This window comes from Euwallacea fornicatus, chromosome 10 (assembly GCF_040115645.1).
Source record: "Euwallacea fornicatus isolate EFF26 chromosome 10, ASM4011564v1, whole genome shotgun sequence".
Lineage (NCBI taxonomy): Eukaryota > Metazoa > Arthropoda > Insecta > Coleoptera > Curculionidae > Euwallacea > Euwallacea fornicatus.
In genome coordinates, this window is record NC_089550.1 from 4,556,017 (window position 1) to 4,573,935 (window position 17,919).

General features: G+C 37.0%; 1 protein-coding gene across 5 annotated transcripts in view; it reads left to right on the forward strand.

The window, feature by feature from the left end:
• The window catches only part of Sema1a (semaphorin 1a), a 220,096-nt gene that overhangs the window by 187,853 nt on the left and 14,324 nt on the right, over nt 1-17,919 (forward strand). For all 5 annotated transcript variants that reach the window (XM_066286315.1, XM_066286311.1, XM_066286312.1 and 2 more), the window contains 5 exons: nt 4,581-4,689; nt 9,749-9,944; nt 14,348-14,452; nt 15,106-15,194; nt 15,871-16,012. In XM_066286315.1, coding sequence (XP_066142412.1) covers nt 4,581-4,689; nt 9,749-9,944; nt 14,348-14,452; nt 15,106-15,194; nt 15,871-16,012 — 641 coding nt within the window. The remainder of the gene's footprint in view (nt 1-4,580; nt 4,690-9,748; nt 9,945-14,347; nt 14,453-15,105; nt 15,195-15,870; nt 16,013-17,919) is intronic.

The window sequence follows — 17,919 nt, forward strand, 5'->3', positions numbered from 1 at the left end:
GTATTTTTAATTTAGATAACGCCGCTTGTGTTTCTGGTTTTTGTTTTTTTGTTTTTTTTTTAATGCGCGTTTTGGTGATAACACAACGCGGAGCTTTATTTTTGGTTGTTTTCGGGAACAATTATTCCGAACTGGGATAAGTTATGGTTTCAACATTCGCTGTAGTTCCATTTAATATCTTCGAAAAGCGGTGTTCTTCCGACATAAAGCGTAAAGTATCCGGACGAATCTTGCAAAAACGGGCGTCGAACAAACACCATAAAGAAGTCTAGCTCTAGCAAAGATAGAGCGAACGGATATCGATAAAAACAAAACGACCGACGAAAATCGTATACAAGTTTGCAGCGGAAACTTTTTCTCGGGGTACAGCGAAAAGCGATAAATATAGCTCTCGCTAAGCATGATAATATGCCGCCTGCAAAATATGCTCTTTATGAGGCAAGCATGGAAAATCGCTTTTCTGGAAATAATTTGCGCTGCACTTTCGGTGACTCTATACACGAATATATTGTCCTTTGATGCTCCCTGCACGTTCAACAGTTTTGCAAACCGCCGATCATAAATTTCAGTTTGCAACATTGTATGTCTTAATATTGGGGTTAGCATAATGCTGCCCTCAGCTCCTCCTCCCACTTTCCAAACCCGAATATAAATGTCTCGAGAAATGATATAAACTGCTTGGCTATGGCCTTTCGTAGGGGCGGAATTTTGCCCTCTTTCAAGAAACTGTCGTTCAAAGTTGTGTTTTCGAAAATAGGAAAACTTGAGGAAATCGTTGGCAATGGAAAGGTCCAACTGTTTATCACTTCCAGATGCGATGAGAATCCGAAGAGAATGAATAGAATTAGCATATTAGCAACCTTGTCCTGGAATTGTGCAATGAAAACCAGACTTCACAAGAATCCACCTGTTTTTGATACACAATTAAACGGCAGTTGTTATTAAGGCGTCGGGTGTTAATTTTGGGAATAGAGGGAGGATAATACCCATGATTGGTGAGGTCTTTTTGATAAGGCGTTGCAAATTACATTATCAAGCTTTGTAGCCTAATTGATAGCAGCTATACAGTATCCATGATCGACTTTAGAGTTGGCAATTTGATTCCCTGAACTTTCCTCTAATTGCTTGGTCTCACTGGAAACTCTTGCAAATCTATCCGAAACTATTTATTGATTTGATCTCATGAAACTCCAGTATATGACCTACAGGAACAACAACAGTGCAGACTGACTTGCGAGAGTTCTTAGAACCTGCGCGAAGTATTATCTGAAAAAAAATCCTCAACAAAAAGACAAAATCACTTCACAGACAAATTCGCAGAGTGCCTCGTCGTAATTTATCTTCCTGCAAGAACTGCGGTTGAAAACTGCATTTTCTCTTTCTTCAAATTTGGAAGGGAAATCTGTCGCGTCTGACCCTCCAAAAGAATTTTTGCTGAATCAAAATTGAATGTTATTTAATACGTCCCAGTGACTGCTTAATCCTCGGAGAATTCAGTTGAAATACCCCGTATTTAACGCCATTTTAGAGAGATCCTAATGAGGGTAGCCATGTTCTCCCGAAACGTGAACATTTAATGAATTTGAGGCGACTTTTCGTCAGCACGATGCACTTCAATTATACCTCGGGGAGGATGGGTTTTAACGAAGCTTCGACGAGGAATTCCCCCCTTTTCCTGCTATTCCTTTGTTTGCTCGGCTACGCACAGTTGAAGCTTTAAGTGCCGCAAATTGGAAAAAGAACAGAATTTTGGTTGGGCCGTCTTTAAAAACAAATTAGTGCTGCGCTTCCGCAGCTTGTGCAGCGCATTTTAATTAATTCCGTGAAGCGGCAAGTAATTGCACTGCCGTCGGAATTCCGATCGATATCGGTAAAACTCAATTTCTGAGAATATTTGCCCACCCCTGATCAAGCAGAAGAATCAGCAGATCGTCGAGTTAAGACTTGGCACCAAAACCTGCAATAAATAAACCTGAAATCGGACTGAGCTGTAAAATTGCAATGTCCCTAATTCCCCAATTTATTTTATTGCAACAAGCTGCGTAATACACGCCAGCCAGAATTCTCCGCAGAGCAATTGCAAGAAGTAGTAATAACAGTGAATAGTGGTCGCTTTATCTTAGAAACTGACGCCGCCGGTTATTTTGAAAATTGGAGCCTCTATTTATGTAATGGAATCCCCCGGGGAGTCTCTTTACCGAGATGGAATTATCGTTTGCTATTTTTGATGTCGGCAATATACTTGAGAGTAGGGGCATATCAGCGGCGAACAAAACGCTTAAAAGTAGTTGGAATCATCTTGTCGGGTCTAACCGTAATCCCCCAAATTGCTCCAAAGTCGCAACACGATATTGAAAAAAACAGAGGGAGAGGAATAAGCTCTTCTTCGTTTTAATCTAATTAAACCGGGAAGGAAATTGAAAACAAAGCAAAAAGCCGACTACAAAGCCTCTTTAAAAATAAGATTTCTCAATTTTTTAAATGCACTCTATTCCCCGTTTAATTCTGTTAATAACGCAGAGCTGAATACTGCTTATTTTCAACTTTGAAATGGGGCCGTGATTCTCTCTTCAAACTTTACTTATTTTAATATTTCTTCCCCCAAAACCAGACAATATAATATAAAGGCCTTTTTATTCTTGCTTGAGTCCTAATTCGCAACTGCCGTTCTTAAATCAAGATCCCCGATAATTACGACGTCAAAGTAACAAGAGTGTCCTCCATAATTGCTCGGCAGCACAATAATTTTCCGTTTTCTTGGTCCTCGTTACTCGTTACCATTCGTTACCGCGTTTTACGGATACTCGTTATCCTTTTTGTCCCTTTTTATAATAAATGAGGATGAAAAATTGTAAAGATTTCCTCTGTTGTAGATAAGTATAGAAAACGTCTGCCATTACTAAGGTTTAAATTTGTACGGAATTGCCGAGATAATTCGTAACGTAAAATGAAATGATATTGAAGAGGGACGAAGCGATCATTTAAAGAATTCTGCTTAAGTCACATCAGGCAATAAATCAACACGTTGCGCTGCCTTGAGCATGCCAATTATCTCAACACATAATTTAAAACATTTCATACAGTTGCTATAGCACTTTTTGAGCCACCCTGTATGTATGACTCTCTACATTGTTGTATTTTTATTTCTACGTTTTATATTAAAAATCAGAAATTAAATAGCACAGGCCATCACTTGAGAAAAAAATCAATTTTGTCATTAAAACAGCCCGACTTTCGTTAGTCATAACATCAAAGACGCTATTATCACGGAGACTCGGAGGGTAAGTCATATAGTCATGTCCTCTACCGTTGGAGTGCTTCAATGACCGTTCGTGCCCTTACCCCATCTTCTCCAAATCTCCTCTAAGGCAGAAATACACCATTTCCTCACATGGCTAAAAAAATAAACGTTTCTTTTGTGCATCCTTCGACAGAAAATTAGATCCCTTTGTCTCCTGGCAAGTAAATCTGCAAACTGTAGCTAAAACAAAATTGTCGTTCCCTCACTTTACACGTCCTGTTAAGCTTAATTGGCCGGCCATACAGGGTTCCAGAGCCAGAGAATGGTAAACAAGGGACTCATCAGATATCAAAGGAGTTTAGTATTCGGACCGTGTCGCCGTCACATATGTACAACATACGATCTTATTATATTGGGGCCTTGTGTTTGAGCCGTCGGAAAGGCCAATCAAAGTTCAAGTTTGTAAATTAACAAACTTATACAAATAAACTATTCAAAACTTCAATCAGGCAAACGCAATTTTATTACTTAATGAAAGGAATTTTGGAAATTTTTCGTAAGTTTTTAGTTTTCATATTATTACTATAAATATAATAACGACCAAATGGATAAATGTAAATTCTGGGTGGCATATTTTTCGAGCGTATGCTCTCTGGCAAACGCATATTTTATCGAATGAATTTATGAAATTTTCGTCTCGACCCGATCATTCGTTTTTGGTTTTATTAAATTTTGATTTATGAAATTTAATTTCAAGTGACAAAAAATAATTAATAACTGACTCGTTCAGTTGTGCTGTTGGCTACATCCGGGTCTCACTTTATTTGTTCAATATTGTTTTTCAGTCAAATTTTCCGATCTGTCATTGATGCTGTAATTTATGAGACGCGCAAAAGTTAAATTTATCAAAAATGGAACGGCTCCTTTTTTACCTCGATCGACACTCAGAAATAAATTCCATCATTTTCTTACTAATGTGAGATAAAGAGGATGCACCGCACTCAGATGAAAGTGATGTGTGCCGGTGTCAAAACTCTTCCTGAACGTTAGACATTTTCATGCGGATGATATAACTTTTTAACGCATGTTCGTACGTTAAAGCTCGCTAATATTTAATTGAACATACAGACGACAGCGCTGTACATGCGCTTGTAGGAAAAATGTTAACATAATGAAAAATGTTACTAACCGAACTTCGCTTCGTGTTCTCTAAAAACGTAAGGCGCAGTTTAAGCGACTATAACCAGCGTACGGTAAAGTATGAATTTCCGCACTTGTTAAGCAAATAGTCGTTATATTAATTATGTAACTTGCTTAATTTTTTTCTCTGTCGTTTCAGAAATGTGGTGTATAACCTGACGTTGTCGGATTTGACTGAGCAGCAACGTCTCATTTGGTTCTCCAATGAACACGACGCCAAGATGTGTGTCATGAAAGGAAAAGACGAGGTGAGTGACTGAAAAACGTAACAGAAGCCTTTGTGAAATTGGACTAAGTGAGTGCATCCTGTGAATTTGCAGCAATTAGTAATTCACAATTGAGGTGTTACTTAGGAACCACATCCTATCCGTATTTCGTGGAAAACCTAATTGTGATTATAGCAATATAACGTCGAAATCTGGTTCGTCTTGATAGCATCAATTCAACGAAAATACATAATGAAATACATTTTCTAAATATTGCGAGCACGTCTTTTTTTTACTTTTGGACAGAGGTCTTCCTCCCCCGTTTTAAACGCAATTTAAGCAAAATAACTGTAATGACATAATGGCAAGCATAACAATGTTGAGGAATAGAGTAACTATAATATAGCACACGAACGTATTTTCGGCTTAGGCATGAACTCTATATCGTTCTCCAGACAAGGAGTAACGCCTTTCTATAGCTTTCGTCCATGAATTTATTCGGCAACTTTTTTTTTGAAGAAGCAATGTGTTTTTTTATATTTTCATTCGACAGGATAATTGAAATGTCCTGCTTTCAATTCCCGAAATTGAATGGCCCTTTGTGAAATAGATATTTTCGCCCACCAGTCATTAAAAACTTACTTATTTTTCATATATACCTGAAAATATCGGGGTTAACGATAAACTTTCCATGCAACCTCAAACAAAAACAAGCAAAAATCTGCAAGCTTAATTTAGAAGCGAGACGCCATGACTATTAAAACCACCCCCTTGCCCCAGCCGTCCTCCTGAGATAATAAAAGTTGTAACTCATCACCATCCCACCCTGGGGACAATCTTTTTTACTGCTCTCGGCTCGTTTGAATGGGAAATCACCATTGTTCGTGGCCATTCATCGGTAAATGACTTGCCCAATTTCTTTTCTGCCCTCTTTGAAATTGTCAAGAAACCAAAACGGGGGCGATTTTTCAAATAATCAAAACCGATTTGGAAAGGGCCGGGCTTAATCCTGCTCGTTAAAAGTTGGTTTCATAACAAATACAAGCAAAATAGTAATTAAATGTATGTAATTCCGTCTCTCATAAATCGCGATGTGGACATGGCGGTACCAAATAATTTAGCTGCAAGTTATTATGTTTTCCATTCGATAAATAACTTTAACTTGCCATAAATTCTAAATATGTCTCTATTAATATTTCGCAGGCAATAAACCCGTCATGCATTAAATTGCACTAGCACTAAATTTTATTTATTTATAAAGGATTTAACAGAAAGCTTTATGTGGGCACCCGACTCAATCTAATAAAACAACGCTATGTTTAATCGCAAATTGAAACGTCAATCCTCAAATTTGCTAGCTGCACTTAAGTTAATCTCCCCTCAGATTCAACCCCCTTATCCCCTAAAATCTCGAAACTGAAACCAGCAACCGTTTAACCGTAATAACTATAAAGATTTCAGACCAAATCCGCAACATCAATGACATCCAGCTAACTACGACCATAACGCAAACTAGTGCTGTATTATAATGTTCCCCAATGTGGCACTGGGATCGATAAAACCGAAACTGGGGCTTACAGGACTCCCGAAACGTCTCACTTACTTGTTTATCTGGCGTAAAACATAAGTTAGGTGTAGCGCCAGATATTTCTACACAGCTTAATGATCTCTAATTACCTTTTGGAACTTGTCTGTGTGAGTCTTGAGTTACCCGGGCTCCTAAAATTACTTTCCATCTAATCCCGCCACGGGAAACTTGGAGATTATCGCTGTACAATATCTTTTACGTAGCGAATCTACTGACGTTATGGTGCAGGAAAGTTTAAATGAATTTGTAATTGTTAGCTAACGATCCGCGGTTTAGGTCTCGTGAGAAAATAGGCTTGTTTCGTAACGTCAAATATTATCTTTGTTTCTGGTGTTAATGTTATGATCTCGTTCACAATCCGCAAAGTTTTCTTTTGGTTTCGGTTTTGCCCTAAAGGAACACAAGATGCTGCGTCTATATCAGGGCCTAAAGTGAATCATTGAAATCAAACGCTGAATATTTATATGCGCGGGAGACGTGGCTTACTGCGTGGGTGTAAGCCTGTTTGTTGAATGGTCGATCGACGGTCTAAAACTTGCGCGCTACGCCTGGCAAACTCCGCCCCCAAAAACACAACTTACTTATAGTAGTTGGCATTTGGACATTTTTTCAAAGAAGCTTACCGATCTATCGTATAAGGGGAAATTTCGATGATTTCAACCAAACAGAGGAAACAGCTCGGTAATCTGAAGTTTCAAAAATAGCGAAATTCAAATCCAATAACCCAGCACAAAGCTACAGCATTGCATATTACCCTTTGGAGAGCCGTTTAAATGTTTTAGCGAGAAATGAAGAAAAATGCAATTTCGAATCATTAAAAATTGAAATATCCTCCTGCAGAGCTGCGATTATATACAGATGTAAAATGACTCATCTTAATCAAACGCTGAATATTTATACGCATAGGAAGCGTGGCTTACTGCGAGAGTGAAAAACGTGATTGCTGATTGGCGATTCGGTAAGTTCAAGACTTGCACGCGTGCGCCAGCAGACTCCGTCCCCGTAAGGGGACTTATTCATGAAACTGGCATGTAGACATTTCTTTCTGGAAGCTTATCTTTCTCCAGGAAATAATTCTGTTTTGCCATTCAAGACAATCTCAGACAAATTTATATTGAGACAGAAACTCTTCCCCATTTAGAACAAACTGACAAATACTGCTCTATAAATAAACACAGTGAAGAGCACAAAACAAAAAGCGTCCTTTAATTTAGTACCCCCAGAGCAATCTGAAACTCCACTAAATTTCCCAGAATTTTTCACTCTAAGCTTTATAAACTTCCCCGACAACTTAATCTGTAACCCTTTGTATTCCACCGAGGAACGATTTACAAAATTATCTCCCTCGAGTAATCTAATCCGAAGAAATTTAAAACCGTGTCAAGACCGTTTAGCCGCATCACTTACTATTAACCAATAATTGTCCATTAAGCCTTTCGAAGTTTTTAAGAGATTTGGGGGCTTTTTAAGTTTCTGGGTGTAAAGGTTGCAATTCAATTCGGCTCTCGACGAACCAGAATTAAAATGAATGGGAATGGTTTTTTTTTCCTAGATATATGTTATAATTAACTCATATAATATATAGAGGGAAGTTGGGAATTGAATGCAGGTTTAGGAAACATAAAAGTCATCCCATTAGATTTCTAAAATCGCCAATAAATCTGCTGATTATACAATAAGCCACGCATCATATTTACTTGTTCCTCCTTAAGAAACCTATTATGAAACAGGCAATTAATGATAGTCTTAACTTGAATGTTTCAGATTCAATCGTACTTTGTACAAAAAATAATAATAAATTGAATATGAAAACAAGTCTCTTGATTTAAGATAAAGTCTACTAAGCTTAATTTTACCTACTTCCACATGCAGAAAAATTTCTAATATTGTACCCGCTCACTAAATTGACTAATATGCTTAACTTGTATATTCTAAGTTCACTCGTTTATGAAAATATAATAAGCCACGTTTTGCTTGTATATACTCTACACTTTCTAAAGAAGTTTATAATATTAAGAATGGTTACTAAAGTGGCAGTTAATGATATCCATCGCTCAGTGGGAACCGTTTGGTGGGCGTTATCATTGAGACCACTCCCATCCATTATAAAGAATGAATTATGAAGAAAGACCTGAACTGGTCACGCCCTAAATGACTATTCCTAATGGCCCCATATTTTTCCTACTTTTATTTACCTCTTTAATTTTATAGCTTCCTAACATTTTCCGATTTCTGAATTAGCTGAAAAACTGAAATGCGTGATGTTAAGTTTTTAAAAATTTCTTAGCCAAATTCTAATCAATTTCCTTTCTTAAAGTACTCAACAACTTAAATTGCTGACTGAGAGGGGAATCTTCTTTAAGGCAATACCATCCAATCAAATATTAGTTATCATTTATCTGCAGTTTTTTAAAGTAGCATCCTGTCCTTTTAACATTGGTTAGAATTATTTTTTTAGGTGTATGTATGATTGTGGTTTACTAAGCTATTTCTTGCTGAACTCAATGATTTTAGTTCAACATGGTTTGAGGGCGTAACTAGAATAAACGCCTACTCGTTCAACTCCCATTGTTAACTTCTCACTGTAATCAGCCATATTTTATGGACATGTGTTTGCCCTATTAACTTATCCTTGTTACCATACTTTATTGCAACGTCAAATCAAATCAACTATTGATCTTATTCTACAATAATTTTTATAGTTACTTTTCCAGTTAGGATATTTAAATTTCTTAATGCATCAGACTATAAGACATTCAAAAGAAATAATACAATTTACAGTAAAGACAAATAAATTTAAATAAGAATTAGTAACACACTAATTACCATTTGCCTCTCTCTTGCAGAGCTAAATGTGGCCAACGTGCGGCAGGGCTTATCGATTATCTTTCTTAACGACCTGGTACAGATTAGCCCGAAATATATTTTTGAGGGTCAGTCGTAGTGCAGGGGAGGTTGTATCTCGGGGGTTTCCCTTTGTTGAGCGTCGTTTTTAATGACTAAACTCAACACCAAGGTTTTAGGCATGACATGAATAAAATTGTAAATCATATGTTGTTGGATTATGCAAGCATTATTGTAGCAATGAGTTTTAATATAACGAGAAATAGTTGTAAAGGATTTATTGAGCTAGTTGGACATTAGATACTCCAGATAAGGCTTTGTCAATGAATAAAAACGAAGGTAGCTGGAGTAGATATGTTATACTCACTTACTTGATTTTACACTTGGTGTTTTCGGTTTTATCTTTAGCAATCGCATTTCTGATGCTCGTCGGACAACCAATTATCTAAAGTAGACTTCATCATTTAGCTTAGAATAGGTGCCTTAACTTGATAAGCTTGACCCGAAACTTAAATTGGCTTTAGCCCCGTTAAAACGTACTTGTTGATTTACTTTTTAGATAACTCTACGGATATTCTCCCGAAAAGATAAATATCCCCATATATTTTGAGCATTAGCACCGGCCTTGGCGGACGCTATTAAGTCATTATTTTTCTTGATCTTTTCCAGGAAAACTGCCAAAATTACATCCGTATAATGGCGAAGTCGGCACCTACCCGTTTGTTACTCTGCGGAACAAACGCTTTCAAACCCATTTGCCGTGAATACAACGTTCTTAGCAAGAATTACACCGTGGAGAAGGAAAAACCGGGTCAAGCCGTGTGCCCTTACGATCCGCATCATAACTCAACGGCGATTTATGTGGGTAAGTGTGTGTGTTATTATTAAATCAGCTTTGTTTTTCTAGGAGATTCTTTTTGATTTATACCGTAAGGGTCTCATATGCGTGACCTCGATAATAATTTATCTTGGAGCTGATGTTTGGATAAAACCAGGAAGGTTTTTAAACCCCAATAAATTGCCACAATTAAGAACGTAATTAGGCCGCTTTAATATTTGCACGTTTTTTACGCCTTCTGATTAAGCGCGACCCTTATCTACAACATACTTAGTGCTATATTGGCTCACTTGGCTGCGACTGCTCTATACTTTATATTTACAAGAATTTTTTCTTGCGTGCAGGCAGCGTAAGGAATTTAAGAATTATTAGTATTTATGTAAGACTGGTAAAAGGTAGCGTAGGCAAGAAACGCATGCAAAAGCGAACGAAACTGGAGGTGGAAGTATCAATGTTCAGCCTACCTAGTTTTATAAAAATCTTTCAACGGGGGATTAACTTTAACTTATTACATAAAACAGCTTTACTTTTTTTCATTTAAATGGGTAAAATTATCATTACTCCAATTAATAAAGCTGTACATCTTTCAGTATGATTTCCACATGTGATTTTTGGCATTGTCCCTAACTAAGAAATTTGAATGTTCCAATAACCATTACGTGACAGTAACGGCTAACCACACTTTGTAAATGGATATGTAGATATATTGAGAAGGGCCACTATCAATGCGTTCCATGGTCCGTATGAGCACATACAACTAAAATAATGTCCTAATATGCAATAACTCGTTTAACCCCTATAATTGCGCTGTATTTTGAATGCGAGGGACGTAATGCACGTCCTCTATCCCCCATTTCCATGTACATTATTATGTAATCGAAAGCCGGCATATCCCGTTGCATAGTTTTCGTATATGTAATATTTGTCGAATTTAAATTAATAGGAAGTACATACAACAGTCGAAATAATTAAAATGCGTGCGATCTGTGCCAACGTTTTCAATTTAATTCATTTCATATTTAATGACACAACTCCGGAAATTAACCTGTGCAAAACGGAAATCAACGGTTGGACGACTAAAGGGGTGGTGTTGCAAGTTTTGTAAACTCCTAGATGGATTGGAAGGAGTTTGCCCGCTCAAAATTGGCTTTGAATTGAATATTTGGGACGTATTTTCAGAGCGACTTTTGTTAAACATTTGATGTAATACTTAAATGAAAATTCTTAATTAATTTACTCACGTTGAAGAAAAATAATCAAGGCCTGAGTCCAGCAAATAACGAAATAAAATTTTAAAAAATGTAAAAAAACAATGTTGTACGTTACCAAAAAGACGAATCTTACTCGAAGCACCCTGGTTTCAGGACCATTTTTGGCAAGGATGATGCTGGACTTGATTCGTTATAAGAATGAATAAATCCTAATGAGTGGGCTCTGCAAATTCGGTTGCTCCAAGTCATCCTGTCTAGATTCATATGTCTGCCGGGTATGAAGAAATAAGGAGTACAGAGTCAAAAGACTCAGCAAATATAACAAGTTAATAACTCACCTATTGGGCAGTGTAGAATTCGTTCTTTTGACAAAGTACTGATTGTAAGTTCCTCTTCGTTACAAACGTTTCGACCAGGAAATTGCTGTTAGATTTTACTAGGCCCTGGCGTCATTTACAACATGGCGCTTTTGATCAGAAACAAAAATTGACTACTGACAATCAGCCAATGAAATGCACGCATTCAACGGTCGTGATTGTTCGTTGCTCGTTTGTTTTTAATGGCGGTGTTTTCGATTTGAAAGCGTGCACGTAAAGTTAGTGCGATTTTTCGGGACAAATTTTCCAGTTTTACTACATAGAAGAAACCAGAAAACCTTAACAAAAACCGTAAGAGAATTTCAGGTTGAATGCGGGTTTTGAAGTATGTTGAAAGTGGGTATGTCGAGCGTGATGCTTTGGGCTGGTAAATCAAAGGTTTTTTGTGCTTTTTTCATCCGGAAACTGAAGCAAACTCGCAATATTAGTTTTCGGTAAGTACTTTATAGTCAGTGTTTTACCACAAACAGTGTGATTCTTGTCAATATTAGCGACCATATTAGTACTGTTCTGGCAAGCAACTACGGGAAAATTATAAATGAAGAACGTCCCTTTACGTTCCAAAAATTTGTTATATTCACCGCACAAAACAACATTCAGAAATTTAAAACGTTTCGCAAAAAAAAGTTTCAAATATCTAGAACGTTCTCGCCCAATCGAAAACATTTAAATCGTCAAACGTCAAAATTTCATTCTAACAGTCAGTGCGCGACCAATAAAATGCCCGTATTCAGCAACCATGATTCGTCGCTACTCGTTTATTTTTTAATGACGGTCTTTACCATTTGACTGCTCAAAATCTGGATGAGAATTTCCAGATTAATGCCGATTTTTGTGTATTGAATCTGGGTATATCAGACATGCCTTGGACATATGATTTATGTGCTTTTCGAGTTTTTTGGCACAATAATGTATCTAGTTTACACTAAAATCCGTTCACTTGTATCTGATTTAGTATTATCATGTATAAAATCGTGTAGCTGGTTGCGCTTAAGGTTGTTTCATGGTTAATAAAAAGAAATAACCCACTCTGTACGTATAGAGACATTTGCTTAGGGAGGCTAAATAAAGCGAATAAAAAGTGAAAACATGTTCAGTATGTTTACCATCATGCAAACAGACTTGTATGTTGTATAAAGTTAAACAAAAATTGTTCTGTAAACTTTGTTACTTTGTTTAGAAAAACAATTCAGGCCCGGAACTTTGTTCCATCAAACAATTTTTCTATTTCAATGCAAATCGCACACAACATGCAACTTTTTAAAACCGGTGCAATTTTTATGTCTGTACCGGGAACTTTGTACACTTTCAACAAGTTTTTTCGAACCAAGTATAATTGCAAAAATATCGGGACTTCCCTATTTCAAAGCAGCACTTTTATTTTTGAAAATTGAGGTAATTTGTAGCCGCGATTTCTTTATCAACACTCGACTTATAGCGAATTTATGACCTTAAGTATATTATAGAGGCGAGTTTTCTGTATTGAGACGGATCCCTTGATTTATTGGAATATATTTTATGCTTTACTCTCCCTCCACTATTTGCTTGCGAACTTATCGCGTGAGGGATATAGGAAAAATGTCAACGAAGTATACAGATTTGCTGATATTTTTGTGATTTATTTTCTTACGCTGTCATGCCAGTCTAAAAACAAGACTTTTCTGGAGAATTTGTTAAAGGGCGAATAAATAGAGAGTCCCTCCCACAAGAGAATTATTAACTGCAGAAACCTTTATATAATGTATGTATAAGTACAATTGTTAATTGCGTAAATAACTTGTAGCGTGACCTAGAACCTCTAAAAAGGACTGATCGATAATGTAATAAACGTTGGTCAACCATGATAAATTGCTTTTCTAATCAATAGCCCCATTCATTGAGCAAAGACAATATACTTAATTAAGGGCAAGCAATAATTAAACCGGGTTTTTGAGATAATGGAAAGCGCTCTGCGAGAGCCGTACCCCAATGTAGTTTTGTTCAGTTTCTATCGGAATTTAATAAATTGTCCCATCGTCCTTTTAAATCAGATCCTTCCAAAACAATAAGTTTGATCTGGCCCGATTCCTTCGTCATCGTTTGTGTTCACTCTGTACGGCGATTCTCCTCCAAGGTTTAGTTTAAACTAAAACGTCCATTTTCCGGAGTTACAAAGCGAAACAGTGTCCCCCAGGTGACAAGGGACCATTTATCACTTGGACATAAAATTGAATTGTCTAAACCTTGCGAAATACCGTGCTAAAGTTTGGCGCGTATATTAATTTAGTTATTCATGACGGAAAGGTTGCCTTCAACGAAGGGCACGCGACGACGAAAGGGAAAAATGTCCTAGACTCACATTCGAGGCTATGGTGTATTAAAAGCTTTATTCGATAAATTAGGTTCGAGTTGGGCCCAAATTGAGAGGAAATATATCAGGAGGAGTCTGTTGTCGCTAAAAATTTAAAGCTTTCATGAAGCTGGAAAGTAATACTCACATTTCCAATGTGAGATAATCTTCACAATAGTACCCAGAAAAAATTCAATGAGATCAAGTCGGGCGATCGAGCTGGCAAATAAATGCGACCTCTAATTTCAGACTATCGAAGAAGATATCTTTCAGTTGAATATAGAAGAAGTTGAATTCTAATTAAATTGTTTAATAATTTGAAGTTCAACTTCATTTACTCTCGAACCTCTAGTAATAACCAATACGCTGCTTCAAAATTAAAGTTCAGATTACTCAGGTTCGTTCTAAATGGAAGTAAAAATATTTTCCATTTGTTTTACCTAATCTTTAATCGAAAGAGACGTCCCATTGTATCCATTGACTTCAATTTCTAACCGAAAATCATTATTTCAGATGGCGACCTGTACACGGGCACTGTGGCCGATTTCAGTGGAATGGACCCCATTATCTATAGGGAACCTTTGCAGACCGAACAATACGATTCGATGAGTCTAAACGGTAAGTCCTTGGCGTGTGAATAGCTGGAAAACCGAAAGAAAGCTTTTTTGTGTTGGAGAGATAAATTAGCTGGAAAAGTGGGTCGACGTAATGCTAAATTGAGGATACGAAAGTCATTTTCGAAGTTCTCAGGGGGGCTTTCGTGATTAAAATTTCATTTTTGGCTCCTACTTTAACACCCGAAATACAAGGCTTACTACGTAGGAGGCTTAAAATCGCCGTTTTTCACTTGCGAAGTGAGGAAATGAATTTAAGGGCGTGATAATCACTGAAGTGCGCGTTTGAGATGCATTTTATGCCAGTGATAGGAAAGCATTTGTTATACAACTCACACAGGACAATAAATTATGGAGCGAGCTTTTTCATTAAGGAAAAGTTATAAATTAACGGAAAAATGTCATGATTCCTAATTCGGGTGCTGCCTACGGGTTAAATTATAGACAGCCGTGGTGAATTATGGATAAAAGCCTAGAGAGAGAGAGAGAGAGAGTTCTCTATTTTTTCTTCTTTCTTTTCCGACACTAAATAGCTTGATCGGAAATTTTTAATCGTAGCCTTGACAGCTTAAAAGGAACTAATTTTGTGTTGTGCTGAGGTGTATGAAAAACTGACAAGGCCATTTATTAATAATTTTATTATTTTTAAACTTTTAGCTCCTGACTTCGTGGGATCAATGACCCAAGGCGACTTTGTCTACTTTTTCTTTCGGGAAACTGCAGTGGAATACATAAACTGTGGGAAGGTAAGAATCTATTTCTCGGTTCAAAGCATCATGCTAAGTTGATTTGAGAGCACTAAATTTCGTCGTCAAATGAGCTGAAGAAAGAATTTTTAGAATTTTTTTTTAGTACAACTTTACGCAATTTAACTGATTTCTTATCTCACACGATTACGGGAATACTTATGATAGAGCTTCACAACGAGACACCCTGTATACCTTCAACCACCTATTCGCCCGGAGTTGTCTTTCTTTGTATACATATTTGGTAATAACACAATTTACGCGAATCCATCTCCGCTTCATTGGAATTTTATACCTCACCACTTCACAAAATAAGCAGCAGCATTTTACCGTTAATGGTCCAATAAAGCCATGACCGGCTAGGCGATTCCTCAAGGGCTGTCAACCCACTTTAGCGCTTCTCTTTGTCATCTCAGACAGTCTATTCTCAGGTGGCTCACTTCTGCATAGAAAGCCGACTTCCACTTATTCCTGCTCGGATTTTAAATTTTCTATAAGAAAGGATGCTTTCCGAGTGGGTAATAACTAAAAGGTTTTTGTCTACTAAAGTTTTCACTAGATACGACGTTATTTAGATCACTTAAATCGCTTAGCGGTATAACTTGAAAAAGTATGACTCTCATGTTAACTTAATACGTTATTGACCTACTTTAACCACAATTTTGGGTAATTTCAGGCAGTCTACTCTCGGGTGGCCCGTGTCTGCAAAAACGACAGAGGGGGTCCGCATAGGTTTAGGAACCGATGGACATCCTTCTTGAAATCCCGACTAAACTGTTCGGTCACTGGGGAATTTCCGTTCTATTTTAACGAAATACGTGAGTACATTGTTAAATTGTTTGAGTTGCAGGTAGTCAATAGTAGTTGATGGAGTATTCGTCGATATAACGGAACAACAAACTTAAATGCAAGTAAATACGTCGAGTCTGTTGAATTGAAAAGTACTATCAATTGAGACAGTTTTAAAGGAGTTTGAAAAAGCTCCTCGAACCGAATTACCCATCATCTTCACTTCTCGACTTGCTCAATAAAACTTCTCGTATTATTTAATAACAAACATCAGTTTACTTTTATTAGTTTCGAAACTCGGAAGTTTGGAATAATAAAATCGTTTCATATTTTGCAAAGTCGGGTCGTGATTCAGTTTTCGAGCCCAGTCTCGAAACCTCGTCCGAGCTTTACAAGTTTTATAATCTTTCGCCGGAAACTTATATTACTTTGCTCTAATGTCTGGCGGTTCCTCTAGACGCCAAAGTAGATTGTTAAGCCGCTTTATTGGATTAAGTTGGGGTTTTAATCGGGTATTAATAACTTCTTAAAGGAATTGAATGTCTAGGAACAACGTTTTCTATTGTTAGTGTTGTGGTAGTTTTACCGCCAGCAACTTTGGCGAAGGCGAATTTATTGTCTTTGGTAGCTTTGCTCGTGGCATAATAGCATCAAACTCGTATGGAGAAACAAAATATGTCGACGATAAATATTTTTTCCTCGTTATGTCGGGGCTTTCGCCTGCTGTGGCACTGAATCGTTAAGAAATTTGAATGTGGGACACTAAGAATTTCTTTACCAAATTTCGAAAACGATTTTTCTGATTTCGCTGATGCCGCGTCAGTGCTTCATTCAGGAACATCAGTCGGCATCAACACTTGATGATTTACAACGATTTCAAAAAACGATGCGTTCTATATTTTAGCACATGCCTCACTCGCTGTCTGAAATTTTATCTGCAAATCGGATTAAGGGATAACTCTATGCCAGGTTCCAAAACAAGGTTTTTTTGCGTAAAGCCTGTTGATATGCAACAAAGTAGAATTTTAATGGCGAAAGGAAAACAAAAAGGCATAATTAAACATGGAGACCACTGGAAAATAATTAGGCTGAACAGCGTAAGGGGAACACAAAACACAAAACCTCATCAAAAACAACATGATCCCTAAAGATAACAAATTATACAGGAACGCTGACTGAGTAAAAAGAACGAAATAAAACGGAGGAACGTATAACCGGGCGATTTTGATTCCAATATCGCGCTGAATTGACCAATAACATTTGTAATAATCAGGATATGAGGGAAGCTAAACGGTCTAGCCACCAATATCCTTTTTAAAATTAAAAACTTATATAGAGATTCTCGTCTCTATTGGCCGTTTAATATCGCGCATGAGATATTATGAAATATCCTTTAAAGAAAGCAATTTGGCTTTCTTCAGACAGGTTAGAATATAAGCAAAAAGAATGCGAACTTTATTAAGACCTCAACGATCGTTTGCTAATTGCTCATATAAACCAATGCTAGGAATCTCACAAGGTTTCTTCTTATTGCATCGAATAAAGTAACAAAGTTTTCCACAATATTTTAAGCCGGGTGCGCCATTATGGTAGAAGCTGAGTTTGCAGAAAGGACGGCTGACATATGAACCAATAATTTTAGAATCCAATATCCAGGCAAAATATAAAAATTTAAGCGGATGAAAACTGTAAAGTAGGCAATAACTCGAAATGAAAAATTTAATAAAATTGGCTGGAAGATATTTGATGACAAGGACTAGTTTTCGATGTCAGCTGCATCTTGTTGGGGAAATTCGAGGAACGAATTTTAAAATAAAGTAGGTGACTGCCTGTTTCATATAATGAACCAATTAAATTAAAAATTACTGCCTTTCGTGCGACGAATGAGAACGCAAGAATTAAGGAACTTACGGGAAATATTTCATAGGGATACACC